The sequence below is a fragment of the Emydura macquarii genome, unplaced genomic scaffold (genome assembly GCF_026122565.2).
Source record: "Emydura macquarii macquarii isolate MOO-44397 ecotype Brisbane River unplaced genomic scaffold, CSIRO-AGI_Emac_v2 contig_312, whole genome shotgun sequence".
NCBI lineage: Eukaryota > Metazoa > Chordata > Testudines > Chelidae > Emydura > Emydura macquarii.
Window position 1 is genome coordinate 1,441,694 of NW_027130449.1, and position 21,877 is coordinate 1,463,570.

General features: G+C 51.2%; 1 protein-coding gene across 1 annotated transcript in view; it reads left to right on the top strand.

Moving 5' to 3' along the window:
- ESAM (endothelial cell adhesion molecule) overlaps positions 1 to 21,877 on the top strand; it is a 62,891-nt gene that overhangs the window by 37,352 nt on the left and 3,662 nt on the right. The window contains exons 2-5 of the mRNA XM_067563263.1: positions 13,320 to 13,477; positions 15,662 to 15,866; positions 17,316 to 17,471; positions 21,564 to 21,686. Of these exons, the coding sequence (XP_067419364.1) occupies positions 13,320 to 13,477; positions 15,662 to 15,866; positions 17,316 to 17,471; positions 21,564 to 21,686 (642 nt within the window). The remainder of the gene's footprint in view (positions 1 to 13,319; positions 13,478 to 15,661; positions 15,867 to 17,315; positions 17,472 to 21,563; positions 21,687 to 21,877) is intronic.

Sequence of the window (21,877 nt, forward strand, 5' to 3'; positions counted from 1 at the left end):
TTGCTTCTGTGCTAACCATGAAAAGTGATCTAGACTTTGCAATGTCGTTAATGCATTGAAACTTTTTTATGCAAGCCAAAGTTTCCAAAAGTAGGAGCTTGAAACCCTAACAGGCACCTAAAAGGGTAGGGATTTTTCAAAAGCGTGTCCATGTCTATAGTGCAAAGAAAAACCCTTAGCACCAACCCTCAGAGCCTAGCTCAATTGATTTGGATTTTCAGGGCCAGACTGTGGGGCTAAAAATATCAGTGTAGACGTTCCCACGTGGTTGGCACCTGGGCGCCAAGACCCTCCCCGTCGCTGGGTTTCAGAGCCGGGGCTCCAGCCTGAATGAAAATGTCTACGCTGTTGTTTTTAGCCCCGTGTTAATGGACCCAGGCTCCCAGAGTCGGCGCCGTGGGATTCCTTTGCAGTGTAGATATGTCCTCGGTGATTTAGGAGCACAAATCCCATGGACTGCAAACGCCGACGGAGGAGCCTGGCTGAAGTGTTTCAGCTTCCTTGGCTTGCGGAAGATAAATCCACTGGAAAGTGGTGCTGGTTGCAAAAACAGCCCGGGCTCTTTGCTTCTCCTTGTTTTGGGTTTGTGGTGGTCTCTCCGTAAGGAAGTTGACGAGGCCCTGGACATTGTGTTGCACAAGTGCTGCCACATCCCCTGGCTTGAAGCGTTTCCATCACATACAGGGCTTACAAATTGGTTCAATGGCTCTCAGCACCCCCCCTACACATTGTTCCAGCACCTCCGTTGGAGATGAGACACTGGCTGGGGTGGACCAGTTCTCTGAGGTGGTATGGAGAATCCTGTCTTACATGCCTGGCTGGTGTCTTGCTTGCATGCTCAGGATCAAACTGATCACCAGATTTGGGGTCAGGAAGGAATTTTTCCCCCAGGTCAGACTGGCAGGGACCTTTGTGCTTTTTCACTTTCTGCTGCAGCAGGAGACGGGGATCACCTGCTGGGATCATCTTGGCACAGAATCCTAGGGTGAGAAGGGACCGCAAGGGTCATCTAGTCTGACCCTCTGCCCAGATGCAGGATTTGTTGTGTCTAAACCATCCAGGACAGGTGGCATCCAGCCTCCTTTTGAAAACCTCCAGCGAAGGAGCTTCCACGACCGCCCGAGGCGTCTGTTCCATTGTCCTACGGTTCTTACAGCTGGGAAGCTTTTCCTGAGATTTAGGTCTCACCTGATCAGTTCCCAGGAGCCTCAGACACTGGTGGCACCTTGGTCTCTCTTGTTCTCTGCTTGTGGACTGAAATGCTGTGGTCTGGGTATTGGGTCAATACCGGGGTAGCGGGATGCGATGTAGTGGCCTGTGCCATGCAGGAGGTCAGACCAGATGGTCCCTTCTGCCCTTAAACTCTGTGAAACTCAAACAGTGGAAGCTGAAGGGCACGGATTTGGTGGTGGGCTTGCACCCCAGCTGTTCTGTGGGGAGAGAGCACAGCTGGGGCACCTGGAAGGATTCAGTCGGGGCTGAACCTTGCTGCTGCCCCATTTGGGAGGGGGGGGATTTCAGACAATCAGTCCCACTCTCCTGGAGTCGGTGCAGTCGGAGGGGCCAGTGCAGCCAGGAGATGCTTGGCCACAGGCTGCGTGGGGAAGAGGGATCTCTGTCATCCTGGGAGCCTCTGGCTCCTCCCCAGTGAACTGCTCCAGGATCCAAGAGTTTCACTCTCTCTCCGTGTAAAGGCCTCTGGAATTTTAGCCCCGAGCTGCTGGGGTGTTTCAATATTTAACTTGAAATTGGGCCAATAAACTGGGAGCTGCTTCCCTTCTCTTCCCCAGGGAATAAACAAATAAAACAATAATGGGAAAAGCCTCCCTTCCCAGGCTGCCTACTGTGGAGCAGCTGAGCTCAGAGCCGGAGCGCCAGTTTATTTACAAAGCCTCTGGTGGGAGATGATTAATCTCCGGTGAGTGATATGGAGACGCGGTGGTGAATTATCGCTCTTAACGGGGAGGCCGCGGTTGGGTTTAGATGTCAGCCAGGAGCATAACTGGCACTGCTAAGCTACATGATGAGAAATACCTCCGTGATCACAGCTTTAATACTATAGCCCCACTGTGACTCTTGGCACATTGCCATTACAGGAGCTGCCGGGGAACGGCCCATTTACTAATAATACTATTAGCGGTTAGAATATCAACCTGGGTCGATCATGAACTTGACAGCAGATAGTTTCCTTGCCAAACATCAGCTGAATGCTAGTTTCAGACACTTGCCTGCAGAAAGAATTGTGAAGTGTCACCCTGGTTAGCCTACTGGCCTTTTCCTCTTGCTGGGATTTCTTAAGTTCTTATGTTCTTACAACGGAGTTAGCTATTCTTAGGTAATGAGTCGTCCACCCTAACATGCCCAGTGATGTTAGGCTAATTTCTCTCAGCCATCCGCAGAGAGAGGGGGTGAATCCTGCAGCTTTCCCCACGGGAGCCATAGTTAATTAGGGCAGAGAGGACTGGAATTGGGTTTAACCTTTAATTCAATGTGCAGCTCAGTCTGTTTAGGTGGAGACAATTCCCTTACATTGTTCAAAGCGCCTCGCAGAAATCTTGGAATCTATTGTTTTCCCGAGAAACTAACTTATCGCCGAGCAGCAGAGCTTCCTGCCTGGGAGCTGTAAGAAATTGTCAGGAAATGTTACTTATGTCTGGGGAAAACAGATATCTTAAGATCTCTAAAAATATCCAAGCACGTGTGAATGTTTGTCCTGTGAAATATAAAGAATTTTGCAGTAAGTGGAGAAGTCATTACAGGATGTTATACACTTGGAGAGGCAGTTAGAGTTGGTTTACATCGTTTATGGCATGGTTACCGGCTCCTTTCTGCTAGATTTAGTGGATATTTTTATCCTCTCTCTATCCTCTATCACCAGCTTGTGTTGCATAGTGGAGCGCTGGGGATGCGCTGGTGCAAACGCAGGGGCAGAGAAACCGGTTCCATTGTTCAACTTGACAAGGTTTTTTTTCCCTAACATTTTAACCCCACCCATTCCCTTGGAATAGCCGCTTTGTCCTCATTGCAAACCCAGGATGTGTTTATACTGCAAGAGAATTTAATTCACAGATTCATAGCGCTTAAGGGCAGAAGAGACCATCAAGCCTGAGCACCTATGCATCACAGGCTGTTACATTTCACCCACTTACCGCTGTCCTGAGCTCAATAACTTGTCAGCTAGCTATAGTTAGTCAAGGTCGATGCTGGACGCCTCGCCTGGGCTTACTTTGATTAGTTACACGGACAATGCCGTGTGTCCGTAGGATTTTACATTGAGCTAGGTAGCTCAGTGGGGAAACGCTGCTTTTTTGCAGTGAAGACCTAGACTAACAGGTGCCTTTGGCATGTGCTCTGAAAGCCAACAGCCGGGAAAAGCAAACCCCAGAGCAAGAGAACAAAACCACTCCCTTTCCATTTCATTCAGTGGGCTGGACAATCTCTCCTGCCTGGCGTGGTGTTAAATTTCCTTTTTAAAAAAAACCCCACCCAAACAAAACCCATAACCATGCTCTTCCCTTTGGGCTGAGAGCTGCCGTGACAGGGCCAGAGCGTGGCTGATGACGGGCTGGCATTCCCGCATTTCAGCTGCCCCAGCAAAGACCAGTTTGATTCCGCTTCGATTAGAATGGTACACGGTGTACGGAAAGTGAAATCTCCCCGGTCTCCATTGTGCTGTGTGGGAAGACGCCTTCCTCCAGTTCCCTGCCGCTCTTTCCCAGCCGACAAGGGAATATAACAAGCTCCTCCAACGCCCATCCGGGGCTGGGTGTCTCTTCTCTGCACGGGGCAGATCTAAGCTCTGGCAGAGACACTGTGCTGCAGTCCCAGCCTGTCATGAGTGGGAATGAAGAATCCCCCATGATGAGAGCTTAGGGCACTGAGTTGCTATCCTCCCTGTACTCCAGCCTCTAGGATGCCTCTTCCTTACAAAGCAGCGAAGGTCGGCTCAGAGGCCTGACTGAATTAGGGACACAACTCGAATTGCTCACAGTCGGGCCAGCTGGCAGACACGAGCAGTGCTCCTGGCTCTCTGGGTTATGCTGGACAGAGCCCTGCTGTCAATGCATGCAGATAGTAACCCCCCATTGCGCTCCGTGATGAAGGTCCTTGCTTTGCCATACGCCCTCCTCCCATCTCTCGGTGCTGTTCTCATGGCAGTCGCCACCTTGTTTGGGGTTCTCTGGATAAATGAACACTGTGTTTACTGTCATGCTCCCTTGTTATCTTTAATAGGGGCCATCTGAGCACAGAGGGTGTGACACGCACATCCAGTGTAGGTTTCCTGGACTTTAGAACCAGCTAGATTTATTGCTACCATTTCTCCATTGAGGTATCAAGCCTGACATTACTCTAAGCTCCAGAGGTTTTATGAAGACTAATGTTTATGCCCAGACTGTGTAAACCTGGAGCCTGGTAGCTGCACTTAGAACAGGAGATGACGATAAAATCGCTAGACATCACGTGGCTAGGTATTGGCGCTGGGAGAAATTCCCAAGTCTGTGCAGAGTGGATCTGATGCATAGGACTGGAACTGGCCTTCTGCATGGGGAGAATTTCACTCTGTTCCCTCTAGGGCCCTGCATGGGGCTGCGAACTTGTCTATATGGGAGAATCTGGTCAGTTGGACCCGTCTAGAGATCGCACGCTAACCCCCAGTCTGGTAGGAGAGTGGCTTTTCCCCATTTAGCTTAAACCTATTCTCAAGCAACAGAAACTAAACCAAGAGAAGGCTGTTTTCTACCAGAATCCTAGGCCATGTCTACACACAAACTTATGTCGACTCAAGTTACGTCGTTGTGCAGCTGCTGCGGTTAATACACGCCTGTGCGTGTGCGTACTTGACTCATCGGGAGCGCTTGTATCGATGTGCGCCGTGGGTAGGTAGCCCGGTGTGCAACACACCACCGTCCGGCGCACTGTCTTTTGGGAAGTTTCGGCAATGCATGGTGGGGCTGAACCGAGCCATGCAGGGGTGACTGGGAGCATGGGATCAATTTGACAGTTTGCAACTGTCTCCATCCCATAACGTCATCCGTATCCTATGATTTTTGCACCTTTTATTCAAATTTCCACAACCCACGCAGCCTCTCTCGCTGTCCTGCCATCCTGACAGAAGCATTGCAAGCACAGGGCACATGATCCTGGCGTATTTGCAGAGCGGCGAGAAGAACCGAATCAGTGGGGAGCACGACGACTCCCTGGAGGACAGATTGCTGTGGGACATAGCGAGAACCAATTCAAGTTGTTGGTGGCACTTCCAGATGGTGGAGCACCGCTTCTGGGCCCAAGAAACAAGCTATTCATAGGCAGGGGCTGTGACTTCTTCTCCACAGAAGTACCCACAGGGGGTGGGGTGGGGTCTCCGCCGAGGATGTAAAAGGGGCAGGTCTGTGGCTTGGCACCAGATCGCCTGTTGGGCTCCCTGTTCTGGTACACCTGCCGTAGCTCCTTGGCTTTCATGCAGCGCTGCAGCTGGTCCCTGCTGTACACCACCTCCTGCATCCCCCACGTGAACGTTTCATAGATAGCACAGCCTCTTCTCCCCACAGACCCAGGAGATCCAGTAGCTCCTGCGTACTCCAGGCAGGAGCGCTTCTGGAGTGCACAGCCGGCGTGGCCAGCTGGGTAGTTGCACGGGGCAGTGGAGAGCTGCTGGGTGCTCCCCACACCGGGCAATCAGGAAAAGGCATTTCAAAACTTCATGGGGCTTTAAAGGGGAGGGCGGCTTCTGGTCTCCATTTCCCCCTGGGCAGTGGAGTTCACAATGGTGACCAGCGTGGTCGGTGCGGGGGGCATTGCGGGACAGCTGCTGGAGAATGGTCAGGGTTGACATAACTCACGCAATGTCTACACGCACTGTGTCAACCAAGTACGCTGCCCATGTCCCTGCGCCCCTGGGGGGCAGAGTTATCATGTCAGCGTAACGGGGTGCTTGCTGCGGTGGGAGACCCATTGAAGTGTAGGCAGTGCACAAGTAGGTCAACATAAACGGCCTCGCATTGACCCAACTTGGTAGCATATCCCAGGCCCTAGCGTCCACACTGGGGTTAGACTAGTGTAACTAACACTGGTTTACATTTACCCCTTCGCTTATAGGCCAAACACGTTCCAGTCCAGACAAGGCCTGAGGGCTGTGATCTAGGAGCTGGAGCTGGGATTAGCTTGGTCTGACAGTTAGTTTGCACTGGATTAGCACCAGGAGCCCAGATCCCTTGTGCCGGGCACTGTGCAAACCTATAACGAAGAGACAGCCCTGCCCTCCAGTGTTTGCATTCAAAGGCCGTGCGCTGACCTCTCGCTTTGGTGAATGGGCCTTGGAAGAGTGTCCCGCATCAATGCCTTGCAGGCAGTGGCGGCTGATGTGTTTAAAGTGGCCACTTGCCACCCGAGGGTGCAGGGATGGGTCTGAGCTGATAATGGGCGATGCGCAGATGACACAGCCAAGGGAAGAGTTCGATGCCCCGTTCCCAGAGCACGACCGGGGTGTATGAAATAATGGAGCCATTAATTTATGGCTCGCTGCCGTGGCCTGACCTGCTGGCGCCCGTCACATAACGGATGCGTCGTGGTGGCAGATAATCAATGCCGTTATTAGAACCCTTGATGGAAAGCATTGGAAACCCAAGGCATGGTGCAGAGAGTGTGGGTTGCTCGCAGTCACGGAGGATCTGACTGGGTCGGTCTCTTTTAACTCTTGTTTTGGAAGTGGGCAGGAGGGCGGCGTGGGGACTGGACTCTAACAAGAAGTCCCTGATATGCTCAGCAATAGATCAGCCCCGGTGAGGGCCTGTGGATGTCTAGCAGCTGGTCCCCGAAGCGTTTTAGCTGTGACGGAGTGGCCCCGCCTCTCTGGCCGAGCTGGCGCTCAGATGCTAGAGGAAGCAGAGGCAAGTGTATCTCAGGCTGTAGCTCTCTGCCTCTCCCCTTGCGACAGTGCACTACTGACCTCTCTTTAGTAGATTACTTTCCAGCTGATCCTTCTTCTGCAGTGTTGCAAAATAATCTCTGGGCTGTAACTCCAGCAATTAAAGCAGCTCTCCCCGGCAGTGGGGGTGGGAGTGTTCTCCCTGAGGCTGCTTTCCAAGTTCCGAGAGTGACTGGGGATGCACGTCCATCCTGCGTTAATATCCCCCTATGCTTTCCTCCTTGGTTGGGTTGTCACCTGGGCCTAGTGGGGTGACTGTGGCCTGTGTTCGCTGCAGCCGTGAATATCACAGGGACAAGCAGTCTTTTGCTTTGGGCATTCTCCTCTGAAATCACTGCAGAGCTGTCTGTGTGCAGTGTGCGCATGGAGGGTGAGGGGTCTTGTAAAGGGAGCCCTCCTCAAATAACCCTGAACGGAGAGAAACTAACAAGGGGAAACTGAATTAATTTAAATAAGCTCCGGAGAAGAAGGGGGGCCTGTGTGGTTAAGGCCTTAGACTGTAACTCAAGCGACCTGCGTTCACTTCTCTGCCCGGCCTATGGGACCCTGACAAGTCACTTCATCTCCATGTGCCTCGGCGGTACAATCCTTTTCCTCCCGCCCTTTGACTGTCAGCTCTTTGGGGAAGGGACACAGTCTCTTACAGCCCCCCGCATGGCTGCATCCTGAGCTTAGCTGGGGCCTCTTGGTGCTATGTAATAACAAGCAAGAATAGAAAATAATAATCCAGCTAGATAGGAAGCCTTAAAATTGCTGAGAAACTGTACCTAGACGGCACCCTTCAACCCCCCTGCAGAGGTATGACCGAAGACCACAGACCCAGCTTGTTTCTGAGCCTCTCTGGGAAACATTTTTATTCCAGCCAATGAGAAAAAGAGAGAGAGACCCTAGCACCAGGGGCAGGCTTCTAGCACTGACACTGGAGCTCAGATTAAGCTAATTGTAGAAGGTTCCTAACTGCCCCTTCTCTGACCACTGGAACTTGGGAGGAGGGAGCGGGGAGGATTAAAACGACAACATGCATATTTATGACTTGTGCCCAGGCTGGATGCGCTGTAAGGGGAGTCAGGACCCCTGCTGGATCCTGTTATCGGCAGGGATCGTTTGGGAGCCTCAGTCCAAATGATGGAAAACCTGGCGGTGACATTTAACACCCGACAAATGGTCGCGGAGTGAGTGGAGAGATTTCACCCAGTAATTTAAATGTAATTATTATGGTCACGCTAGACCAATCCCGTATAACTCGGTGCTGGGACCTGGGCACCTTTGGGAGCCTTAGACAGGAAGAATGTTTGGGAGAAAATATTTCCTGGCAGCTGAGAAGGTGTCTGTGCCCTGACGTGCCATCTACAGTCTCCCTGGTTTATAGGCACGTGGTAGGGGCACCTAATATGATCTCCAGGAGAGCGGGCCCTGCTGCCCAGATTTCGGCACATGTAGCGCTCCCAGACTCAAGCCTGATTCTACAGCCTAGCATGAAGTCTACGTCTGTTGGGTCATCGTCTCACAGGCTGCCCACTATAACCTAGACATGCCCTGCAGGGCAGGTGGCCGTTATTAGCACGCTAAGGCAGACAGTTGCATGAATGGTCTTTGATTGGCTTGTCTGATGATCTCCTTTGATGGGGCGCTGTCCTCAAACCTTTGGTCACCTGATGGGACTAGCCTTGTACTCATTAGAGAGGTCCCAGCCATGTGTAGCAGGAGAGCGTGCTGCGGATCTGAGAGGGTTTGAACCAGCTGCCTGGGACGCTGAATTACTCTTACCAAAGGGAGGAAGAGGCTGGGGCAAGGTAGGAACAAGCAGCTGGAGGAGCCTGCGGGATGCCAGTGGAAAGCCATGAGACAAACACATTTAGATGCTTTATCAGCCTGGCCATAAGTGCAGCTTCCTGTTGTTGTCGTGACTATTTCCAGGGCTTGTTTTCCGGCGGGGTCCCGTGGAAGTAGCTGGGCCTGATGTCAGAGCCATTCCTGTGTGCAGGGAAATGTCTTATTCCCATTGTCTTGCATCCTCTTACTGAGTGCTCCACCTTGTGAGCCAGGAAATCCCCCCCGAAGGCAGATGGCACATCCCATCAGCGCTCCTGAGGAGTGCAGACACGTAGCCAAGACGTCTTGTGCTGTTCTGGGCTGGGGGAGCCTCGCCTCATACTCTTGTTATGAGCGTCAGATTCAGTCTGGAAGCAAATCTGGCTTTGCTAAATGTGTAGGGGCAACCGGCTCCGCCACTGGTTAGGGGGGAAGGGGAAGGGGCACTGAACTGGGCAGTTCTAGATTCATGTGCGTCTGGTCTTGACCAGCAGAGCCTTCCAACCGCCTGCATCGTTTGATGTGTAACCTGTACAGGTTTAAAGTTCCAGAGTTTAAAGTTAGTCTGTATACAGCAAAGACAACGAGCGGCCTGTAGCACTTTAAAGACTAACAAATTAATTTCTGCATAAGCTTTCGTGGGCTGCAGCCCACTTCGTCAGATGCAAGAAATGCTACAGGACTCTGTTGTTTTTGCTATAGAGGTTTGAGGCCCCAGTTCAGCAGAATCAAGGCCTTGGCGTGACTGGTAAATAATGAGACCCGCTGCCGTTGGGTAAGAATATTTCTCTTAGCCAGCGGCAGGAGTGGATCAATTCCCGAAGACTCGCTGGTGGAGCGAGGTGAAGGCACCGTTTCCAAACTGTCAATGCCATTTGGCCCATTGCATGCTGGCCGGCTCACCAATCTGCTCGGTTAGCCCCATTCTGGTTCAAACAACCTGTAAAACGTGGCTGCCAATGACCCCTGGAGGGTTAATTCCAGACTCTACCTGGCCCAAAATCCTGTCTCTGTCAGGGGCCAGGGCTAGCTGCTTCAGAGGCAAGTGCATGAACATCCTAGTCAGGAAAATGATGGGATAACCTGCTCATATGGGGTGTTTCTTTTGATTCCAGAGCACTGGTGATGGATTGTGCCTGAAATATGAGGCTTTATGTCTCATGTAACTTTTATTCTGTCAGTTATAACTCTGGATGTCTCATATATTTCTGCTATTCTGTGGGCAGTGTGTTCCACCGGCTAATTATACACCATGTTAAAATCATTTCTTATCAGTTTTGAATGTGCTGTCTTGTATTTTTAATGACTGTTCTCTTGCTCTTGTATTATACTGGAGGATAAATAAGGGTGCCAGTCTTCTGTCAGCTGTTAATTATTATTATGAACCTTTATCATGTTCTCTTAATCTCTAAATTAAACAGTCCCAGTCTTTTCCAGTTCTTCGCATGGAATTGTTTATGGCCCCTCTAAAGTCCAATGTGTATACACACACACACACACACACACACACACACACACACACACACACACACACACACACACACACACACACACACACACACACACACACACACACACACACACACACACACACACACACACACACACACACACACACACTGCAGCAGGTAACATGAAGCAAGCCACCTTGCCAGGTGCCCAGGGGAGGGGCAGGAACAGAAGTGCAATCGGCATACCAGCAGAAGGCAGCCACACACGTGCGTAGGACTGACTGTAAATACCAATTTTTAGTCAAACATGGTGACTTTTTTTTAAGTCCCTGAGCCCAAGTGGTGTGCTTGATGCTGTACAAAATGTCACCCCCTGCCCTGCAGAGCCTTTAGCATGGAAATCGGTGGCATCTAGCTGGCAGCCCTGCCTGCATGTGTGTTGTGGGCTGAAGAGCCCTGGCTCATTGCAGAGACGCAGCCACAAGAATCCACTCATCCAGCTTCATCACTGCTGGCACAAATGTTAACACAAACGATCAACATTTCTAAATAAATCCTAAGGGAGCTGGTGCATTAAAATTCATTGGACAACTTCTTCCTGGTCACTAGCCCCTATATACAAGGCCTCCCGCTAATAGATTGTATTTGTGATGCTGATGAACATTGCAGTCAGGTTATTTACGGAATATAGACAACAGAAATGGCAATGGGCAAAGTCCAGGGGCTGTATGATGATTTCCCCTCCCCTTGTGGGCAATCTCCTCTCTCTTTGGCGTATTCTGTGGTATGGGAATGTCAGAACGATGCAGAATAATCTCCACCAGTCCAATCTCAGCTGAGGCATCACCCTGCAGCTTCTGTATACAAATCGGAACAGTTAGAATCAGGCTCGTCACTATCAGAAGCCATTAGTTTCTGTTTGAAATGTTTCTGTGGGAAGCCACTACAATTAAAACATTAAGAGGCCTAGCAGCTAGTTCCTGTATGCGGTGAGAGTACAAACAGAAACGTTTCCAGTTTCTGCAGAAGCACTTGTCCACTAGCCACAGCAGCCCTCATGGGAAACACACAAACTAGCCTGCAAACCAGTTCACTTTCACTCTCCTGACAGGGATGCCAAACCCCTCTCAGCTCCAGACATGAGGTCAGCCAGCTGAGCCGGTGTTGCCAATTCTCTGTTTTCTCTCGGTCTCACAATAGTTGGTGGGTTTTTCCCTAAAACCTCAGCTTCTGGAGTCAGGAGGTTAGGTGAGAATCTCAGCTTCCAATTAAAAATAAGTTGGTCCTCTCAGTTGCAGAAAAAAACTCAAAAATGTGACACAAGTGCCCCCTGAAGACTTAGAAAAGAGAAGGCAAAAGCTCGTGTATTTGTAAGCCGATTTCTTGGTTTTGGGTGGGAGGGTGCGTACGCACTCATGACTTTTGAACTCTCAGGATTAGGAACAATGCAGCCCCCAAGACTTGTTCGGATTCTGGGATACTAATCTGTCATGTAAAGACGATCCTGGCATTTCTGGCCCTTGTATTTGTGAAGGGAACCTGAATTTGACTTTCTTTAGCATTGCCATTGTTGCATGTACTGCATGCAGAGTCAGAACTCAAGAGGACTCTGATTGTCAAACTGAACTTGCTCTTTATTTACCTGTAAGGTACCTTGCATTACAGCTATAATATGTTAATGTGACTCTATGACCCTAGGATAATAAAACAACAATACTTAAATCTATAAGGAAAGGTATATATGTGCAAGCAAGCAGGCTTGTCCTATAGGCTGCAATGGGAAACAAGCTCCCAACTGCAGTGGGATAGAGTCCAAGGCCTTCTCTGAATTATTATTAATAATTTTGCCATTTCCATCTAGTAATGGACAAATATTGTTGGTAGGATTATTTTTGTTCCCAATATACTTAAACTTCTTCATATTGTCTTTAATTCTGCTGGCCATAGATTTCTCCTGGTGTCCCTTTGCTTCCCTTATCAATTTTCTACAATTTCTAGCTTCTGATTTATATTCATTACTATTGACTTCCCATTGCTTCTGTTATATTTATATATCTTTATTTTTATTTTTATATCTGCCTTCACTCCCCCTCTAAATGAGTTAAGTTTTTAAAAATAATATGGCCTTCCTTGATTGTGGCTTTTTGGGCTTCTATTAAAATGTTCTTAAACAATTCCCAATTATCATTCATGATTTTCTGATTAAATTCTTTCCTCAGTAGATTTGGCGCATAACTGTTTTCAGCTTTGTGAAACTGCTTGTTTAAAGCATCAAGTATTTATTTATCACTGGTTTGGATTTTATTTCGTTTGCACATTATAAATGTGATCAGTGTAGACATATCCTTAGCCTCTTCATTCTTCAGTTCCTTCTCTGTACAATGAGGATAGCAGCAGTGCCCTGCCTCACAGGGGTGATTGGAGGAAAATACACTGATGACTGCGAGGTACTCAACTACTACAGTGATGTAAGCACATGAGATAGATATTGACTGATGCTCACAGCTTCCTTGGTTCGGATGTTTTTTATAAAACTAGTCTGTGCGTAAACTAGGTTTTTAGTTTATTTTAAAGAGGAGTCACCTGCCTACGGTCTCAAGTATTTAAAGACAAAATCTGTTTGTAAATTAGTGAGGCACCAAAATGACATTGGGCTCCAACATCAAATGTCAGGTCCTGCTCCTTGGCTTCTGCACCGATTTGCTTGTAACTTTCCAGAAAACGAAATTTTCCTCCGCAGAGGAAGTGCTGGAATGTTGGTTATGATCAATGCTTGTTTGCAATCCTGACAAAGGATTCACGATACACAAACTCAGTGCGGCCTGTAAGCATGTGGAGCCCCTGGTGATGCCTACGTAGGGTCTATACTGTGCTTTGAGACCCTCGGATTATACGTGCTATTACAGTGCGAGGTATCGTTTGCAGTTTCTATTTCACGGTGTTCTGATCGTTCAGTGTTGTCAGTTGTGGAGTGTCCCCTTCTCTTGAGCCTGGTGTTCCGCAAGATCCGGGGATCTCAGTGGGTGCTGAGGGACTCTGGTGCTCAGTTTTGGATGTCTGTAGTGGACTTGGCCCTGGTTCCCGGGAGTCAGGATGCACCTGGGGTGCTGATTCTCTCTCTCTCTCTGCAGGTCTTTCTTCGGCACTGCTGGAAGTCCATGTGGGACAAGCCTCTGTGTCTACAATCCAAGGGCAGACAGCGGTGTTGCCGATCTGGTACTCGAGCATCTCTCAGAAGAGTCCCTATGTCCTGTGGGTCCTCGAGAGACCTGGAGCCAGTCGTCTGCAGGTAAAAGGCAGGGAGGTGGGCACCTCATTTGTGAGGACACAGTCATCAACACTAACTCAGCAGGGTCTAATTTTGAATAATGTGGGTGGAGCTTGGCAGAGTTTTACCACTCCCCTCCACCCCCAGTTTGATCCTATCTTCACTTGGGTTTTTCCCTTAAAAGGGAAGGGGGGTGTCAGAACCACCATGTAACTAAAAAAATCATGAGAACAAAGGTTCCGACAAAGATAAAGCAGCAGTGGATCTTTACAAACCAGGAGTCTCAAACTGAAAAGCTGCGCAGCTCACCTTTAAGCCAAGAAATATATGTCCGCTTCCAAAGTTTGATGGATGACTTGACTTTAATGAGATCTTGGTTCGGCGCCAGCCGCACGCTGCATGTCATGGCTGGGTGATAAGCCCTGAGAGCAGAACTTGACCCCAATTGTGGTGTCGATTGACTTGTGAACAACAATTGTAAAATATTCGCAGTCTGGCTGTTTAAATGTGTGGTGGCCCAAAGATACCTGCACCGGTGAGTCACACATTGCACCCTCACATTGGGGCTGTTGGAGGAACAGCCGGGACGTTGTGGTGCTAATGTCTATGCAGCGATTTCTGCTTTTGTTTAGATTCAAGAGCGCATACCTCCGTACCTGTTACAGTGCTGCCATCCCCGCAGCAAGCCAGCGTAAGCGCTGTGAAGTGCCAGACAGGTGGGGAGCCGATGAATTGTGATGAGCCTGGGTCCTGGGTCCTTCCCACGTGCCTAAAGAGAAGGAATGAGAGAGGAGAGATCTCGCTCAGCCAGCAGGGTAGCTTGAGTGAAATGGCTCGGTCCCCTGAGTCCCCCGTAGCTCTGGGTTCTCTGTAAGCAGGAGTTGGGGTCTGAACCGTTTGAAGTCCAAGTTCTGCTTTGCTCCCTAGGGTCACCTGCACTCTGCCGCTGTGGGGAGCCTGTGCTATTGCTCTCTGTCATTGAACCCGGTCTCTATCGTCGCCTGCTGTGATCTGCCTGCTAGCTTTCCTCTCCCCTCTCGCTGTGATCTCCCCCCGGCCCAGCTCCCCAGAGCCCAGCATGTGCAAAAAGCGCTTCTACTGTGCCTGCCTCCTCTCGTGTGAAAGACGTATGGCTCCGTCCTCTCTATCACGACGCACGGCGAGATCCAGCCAGTCTTTGGTTTGCAGCCCTCCGTAGCTTTGTCCCAGGTGACCTGCTGGATCTTCTCACTCAACTCTCCGCCTCACTCCCTCCTCAGACCTAGCACTGGGCCCCTAAACCAGACGGCACCCGAGGCGCGGGGAGCATCTTCGGAGCCCTCCCCATTTGTTAAACTTTTGAATGTATCGATTTTTAGTGCATTTGTAACCCATGTCACAACTTTGATGCGTGATTTGCATGCATTGTTTGTCCCTGTCATATAAGATGATACATTTGTGCACTAGGATCTGTATTTACAAAAACAGGCCCGAAGCCGGCACCCCCTAAACCCGGCAAGCCGGGCGATCGCCTGGGTTGCCTGCCCCTAAATCCAGCCCTGACTGGACTTCCCATGACTGGTGCAAGAGCCTTCTCCCCTGCAAACTCCTGCCACCACTGGGAACTGCCTCCCTGAATCTCGGCACCGTTCCGGTTTCCAGAAGCTGGCTGAGCACCGGGCCTTTTCTCCCTGGCCCGTTTCTCTCTCTCCCTCTGGTTTCCTGTTTCCTTGGAACCATGGCAACGCTGATTACTCTGGAGAGTGTTGGGATGATACGGCATGAACAGCTGCGCCCTGATGTTCTATGGCCAGCTGCGTTGCCTAGGCCTTCCCACCGCTTCCCTCTGTGTCCTGCCATCTCTCAGCTACGCCGATCCCGGGAAAGCATTCGGTGTCCTCATCGGCTCCCTCCCTGACTCTCCGCTTTTCTAGCTCCCTTAATCTAGTCCCTTTTCTCCCCCCCGTTCCTTGCCCTCCCAGCTGTGGGGCATGCTTGCTGCTCTCCTTTGCTTCTCCCTTGTGTTTTGGTGTGTTTCCCAAACCCTGATACTGATGATTGACTGACGGCAGTGGAGCTGCCCCTTCACGCCCGCTGGCACAGCTATTCGTGGTGATGGTGCCATCTGGAGATGTGCATCTTGAAACCAAAGCAACTCCCTTTCCCAATTCGTTTGCCCCCTGCAGGACTCCCGGGTGCATTGTATTCTCTTCTCTCTCTCTTCAGATATTGACCTACATGGACGGGATTGTGAAAGTGCAGGAGACGAACCGGACTGGCTTTGTGTACCCCATGCCTTACTTCAATATTTCCATTTCAATTAACAACACCCAGGAAACGGATTCGGGCGAGTACATGTGCACGGTCAACATTGTGGACGAAGATACCATCAGCGGGAAAAACATTGGACTCATCAACCTCACCGTTCTGGGTAAATCCGCCCTGGTGAAGGACCGGTGCCCAGTTAGTCCTGAGCAGGGGGGGAACTTGCGTCCCTAGCCGCCATGTGAGGAAAGCAGTGGGCACCTCTTCTGAACCTGGGTTTTTCCCCAGGGATCAGCTTCCCCCACTGCCCGGCTCTGCAGGCTGGGTCTGGCAAGTGATGGGTTAAGTGCAGAAGTGCAAGGCCCTGGTGTGTCCCCACCTCTGCTTTCCTCTTCTGACCCACCTCTGTGGATCTGCTCCTCCTTGGGTGCTCTCCAGACACCAGTGGGTTGCTGATGCTCCCGCTCATCAGCGGCTGAGCCCTGGGTCCTCGCTCTCTCCCTCCCCCAGATGAGCCCTTTTGTGGTTGGGGGGCCCAGCAAGGCATCAGGGAAGCCCCACACTGGACGTGCAGCTCCATGCTGGCCAGCTTGTGACAGTGCCACCTGCAGTGGGCATCTTGGCTGGCTGCTTGGGGGGAGGGGGAGTGGAGAAAGCGAGAGATGAAATGCTAAAACCTCTTCCTGTGACAGACTTGAGTTTAATGTCCAGAAACAGAGTTGTGGTCCAGAACCCTCAGAAACTTGGTTACCATGGTGATGAGTGCCGTGTAAAAACCCAATTAGAGGAGAATGGGATAAGGTTTCTGGTTCCATGTCATGATCTCATCCCGTAGCCCAGTGCACTAACACAAACCATTATGGAATCATAGAGGATGAGGGTTGGAAGGGACCTGAGGAGGTTTTGACAACTGTGACAGCCCCAGATTTTACCAGTTACCCTCTTCTCCTGTCTCTCTCTCTCTCATCCTCCTTCCCTGTCTCTCTCTCACCCCTTCCTCCTCTCAAATCTATGGCAAAAAATGTGGCATGGCACTTTATTTTCCCCAGCATTGGCAGGCCACTCAGAGCTTCCTAGCTTTGGCCAACATCACCTCTAGCCCAGGTACATACTTGAGTTGTGCACCCCGGGTGTAAGGGTGGTAACCCGACCCACACTAGATCTGACAACTGTCATAGCACAGCCTTGTATACTCAGCCCTTCGTCCAACACGTGGCTCACATTAGTCTGTGAACATAAAATCCCGTGGAAAAATGAGTGTTGGGCACTTATTACCATTTTCATTAGTTAGGGGGAACTTGCTAATTAAAAGGTTGAGAAATGCTGCCTTAGGGAAGCTAACCACTTACTGGGGCTTGTAGACCCATCGAGAACTGGAGCGCTTTCCTGGCTTGCTCACAAGAACCGCCGGTGAGGGGGTTCGCGGCAGGGCTAGCAGAGTCAGGGCGCAGGGTCCAAACTTACATGGCTGCTCAAGATTTCCCAAATGAATTTGCTGGGTGCTGCCTGCAGCCAATAGATGGCACTGCTTCTTTTTGCAAGTTAGAGCTGGAAAACAGTAAGGATGTCTGCATTTGAAAGGCACTAACCTGACTTCTTCTCCTGCTCTCTCCAGTTCCTCCATCCCCCCCGACCTGCCAGATCCACGGGACCCCCTACATTGGGGGTAACGTCACCATGAGCTGCAAGTCATCCTTCAGCAAGCCGACCCCCAAATACAGCTGGCAGCGCACCACCCCCAGCACCCAGGTCTTCTTTGCACCCGCCCAAGGTAGGAATCCCCACCCCGGGTGCACCTGCCCTGACTGGCAGGATCGTGGCGCTGCCGGGATGCAGGCAGGAAACCCTGACGCTCTCCCCAAGGGGTCTGAGTGGCTGGGGCGATGTGGGAGAAGGGGGAAGAGGATCGTTGTCATCAGATGCTGGCTTCGCTGTGGCATTCGCCAGGCTTGTGGCCCTGTCCTGGCCAGTTTGGAGCAGTTCCATGGACCAAGTGTTCTGCTGTCCTCTCAAACCACGGCACACGTGAGCCTGGCTGTGTCCTGGCCAGGTGACTGCACGTGGAGTCAGAGGGTTTGGATGGCAGCTTCACTAGGGTACGTGGCGCCGCAGCCAGATGTCCAGTGTGGTGGAGAAAAGGTCCAGGAGTCTTGACTCAGTAAAGCTAGACTCTTTCAATGTCTCTCTTCACTGATTCGATCACTCCCTTCTCTCTGTCGTGTCGGAAGTCACACGCGCTCCTTGCAGGGGCCTGGTTCAGACAGCTAGTGGGTGTATAACCGAGAGGAAGGGTGGCGTTGTGGTTAAATCATGAGACTGGGAGTAGGGAGATCTGGATTGAATTCCCGGCTCTGGCACCAACTTCCTAAGTGACCATGGGCAAGTCACTGAATCTCCCTGGTCTCAGCTCTCCACCTGTGAAATGAGGATGACAAGCCTTCCTTTCCCGCACCCTTTGTCTTGTCTATGTAGATTGGAAACTCTGCAAGGCACGGATAATTACAGCGTATCACAATGCATGTGTGCGTGTCCAGCATCTAGCACAATGGGTCTGTGATCTAAGGTGACACTGCAGTAATACAGATCCTCACTACACCGAGTGGGTCTGTCAGGGAGAAGAGATGTCAGAGGAGTGAATTCAGCATTTGAATTGTCTGCTTGAACTAGTCCGATTTCTATCAAGCAAGCAGCATAGCGTAGCGTGCATTACTTTGCCCCTGCTTGGGGATTTACACGGGTCGTACCTCTTGATTAGTGGAGCTCTATTAGCTGTCACAGCTCGTTTCGTCTCATTCGGATGGTCTCCCCTGCTCCTGCCGGCTGCTGTGTCTAATTAAACGCTGTAGGACTGTTTGATGAAGGGAAGAAATCAGGAAATGTAAAAGGGAAGGTTCTCATAGCAACATGCACTCCCCCTCGGGGCAGGCAAGCCCCCACCTGGCATGCCAGGCTCGGTTCTCTGTATGCAGTGGGGCTTCCTTGACTCCCCTGCATTTCTCTGAGCTGAGTTCTCTTGAGCGGCTCAAAAACAAAGATCAGAGTCAGCCAGGGAAGTTTCGTGTTTCCAGCCCCCGCCAGGAAAGGGGTGGGACTGTTGGATCAGGGAGTTACACTGGCCTCTCTTACAAATCATTTGAATATTCTCATGGAAACGTACAGGGTGCCTGTGTGCGACAGACAGACAGACACCTGCGTCAGGCTGGGAGGATAATAGAACAGTGTGCACCCCACAGCTCATTTCACCGAAGGATCTCAAAGCATTTCCAGAACCATTAAGCTAAGGCCTCTGTGAAGGGGGGGCGGGTATTATCCCCTTATAATAGTGAAGCTGCTGAAGCTCCCAGAGGTGAAATGACACCCCCGAGGACTCAACGTAGATGGCAAAGCTGAGATTAGACTCCATCTATTCGCCAATCAGGTTCTCGAAGAGTAACTGCCCTACATGGCTGCATGTGGTGGTGTAGCCGCCTTGGTCCTGGGATATTACAGAGACAAGGTGGGTGAGGCCATAGCTTTTATTGGACCAAGCGCGACTCTCTCACCAACAGAAGCTGGTCCAGTAAAAGCTGGTCCTCACCCACCTTGTCTCTCTACAGAGTTTTAAGCTCAGTAACAATTTTGATGGGTAACAGAATCGGTCACAACGAGCTCATCGTCTCTGGCTCTCTCACCGCCACAAGCTACACTAATGACGCTCCTCTTGTTATGATGGAGGAGAGGGTTGGGTGCGCTTAGCCTGGCCTCTGGGCTGAGGCTCATTTCAGCTGTCAGCAGAACTTCTGATGTTTCACAGCTGTCTCGGACTCTTCAAATACACCCGTTCCCTCTTTGCCGCGTCCCTGGAGTCCCACCTGGTCTCCTGCCGCCAAGGCTTTGCTGCGGAGCCTTTCTTCTGTTACCAGTCCCTCGGGTAATAGCTGGGCAGCTCAGATGGCTCCCAGGACTCGTGGGTCATGAGATACAGCCCTGGGTAACTCATCCAGCAGGTCATTAGCCAGAAAACGGATCCTGCTTTCCATCAGGGGCTACACTGCCATGCTCCCCTTATCACCACAGCATCACCAGCATTATGGCTTATTACAGCGGTACATGGGGTCCTCTCTCCCACTCAGACCCCTTCCACTTTTTCCTCTTTGAAATACATTAGTTACTATGGAAACAGTATCACGGGGATAAGTGTAGCTTAACGATGGGCCTGAGCGCAGCATAGAGCCCAGAGCAGTGGAGTCACGGGTGTCCCACGGCGCAGCCTTTGTGCATCCGGCCATCACCACTACCGTGCTTTTGCTGAGGCGTGGGGGAGTGTGGCCCGCTCTGCCCTTGTGGTCTCCGGCATGGATCGCGCTGTCCTGTCCCCTCCGGGGGCTCTGCGTGTCGGCTGCTCAGGCTCCCCTCGCTTTCTGAATATGCAGCTCCACACAGCACTGAGATTAGCCGATGACTTTGGAGGTCTGTCTTCACGGTGGTCAGTGCAGCTTTGATCCTGCCAGCTCAGGTACCAGCGGCAGGGAAGCTGTGGCCGCCCGGGCTAGCAATTTGCGTACATCCCCAGATCCCAGCTGCGCTTGGGCAGCCCGTGCAGCCACCAGTGCTGTGGGGCTTCCCTGCTCTCGGTACCAGCGCTCGCTAGATGAAGGCTGGCTCAGGTCTGTCTCCGTGTGTGGCAGTCACACCTCGCTTCGCCGCGTGGACGTACCGAGATCTGACCAGTTCGTAGGGCTCAGATCTCCTGGACCTGGCCAGAGTCTGAGTTTAAGCATGATCCGATCTGCAGCTTTAGGCGCACACAAAAACCTGAACAAATAAACCTCCCTCCGGCTGCCACGCATGTACAATCAACTGAATACAAAGCCCGCAGACCCAAGGGGGCCAACAGAAACCTTTTACTGTGCCTTTCAGTCAAGCAGTTGGCCCACTCAGAAATCACTATGCCACTGGAGTGTTGCCTCCTACCCCCAGTCTCCTGCCTCCTTTCTGCCCCTTCTGTCTTCCTCTGCAAAGCCTGGTGGAATAAATAGGCTCGCCTACAAATGCTAAAGGCCGGTAGGTGGCCATGTCAGACAGAGGAAGCAAATCATAGCATGAAGGGCCCCGGTTCAGTATGTCTTGGTGCTGGCAGGGTAGGTTACGCTTTGGAAGCTGGCTCTGCTTACAGCTTTGCTCACTGATATGCATCGCATCAAACGGGCTGTGCCTGAAACACAGGTCCCGGGGTCTGCCAATGCCGTCACTTCTTATGCCGGCAGCAACAGACAGGATTTGTGGCAAACAACACGGTGGTGGCCGGATGTTTTCGAGAACGTCTCTCTTTAGAAGAAGCCCCGTTCTGTGGGAAATGTACGCAGCTGGAGGCTTTCGCTGATGTCCTGCCGCTTTGCTGTCAGGACTACAGACTCTTTGGGAAGGGGCAGAAGTGTGTCGGGTTCGCTCATTTCAAAGCTTTAAATATTGTGCACTGTTTTGTTCAGTGAACCCGAATGTTGGGCCTGCAGGCTGCAAACGGGGAACTGATTTTACCCCGCTCTGAAATCATGTCGCTTTGTGAAAATGGTTAAACTCCAGTATACCACGTTTACACACGCACGGCTTTAGCGTGAAACAGTGATGGTGGCTCCACACGCCCCAGGCCTGCCACAGAACCACAAAAGCAAGGCAAGGTGATGTTAAGCCACTTAACAGTCAGTCCCTCTCCTCCTTCACCCACTCGTGTGCTCTGTACCACTACCACACCTTAGAGATGCCGGCCTTCCAGCTGGTAACTGTGATACAGCTGCACACCTTGCAGCCCATCGGCAGGTGGGATGAAATGTCATTCAGGGGCGATTTAGACTCTACAGGTCTCTTGTTCTTCTGAATTTTGCAGACCTCACGAGAGGGACCCTGATGCTAACGAACCTCTCAACGGGCATGTCTGGGACGTACGTCTGTACGGCAGCAAACATAGCCGGCAACTCCAAGTGCAACATCACCCTGGAGGTGAAATCACGTGAGTAAACTCCCCGCGCAGTAGGGGAGGAGACGCGGCCTTTAGACCTGCCATTCATGCTTTCAGTGACCTAGGTCGTTGGAAGGGACGTTTAGACCCAGGGGGCGAGGAGCCCCGGAACGGCTCAGGGATTTCAGCCTGCTCCGAAGTGAAGAGACGCACATGTGACCTGGGAGATGTTGCTGCAGATC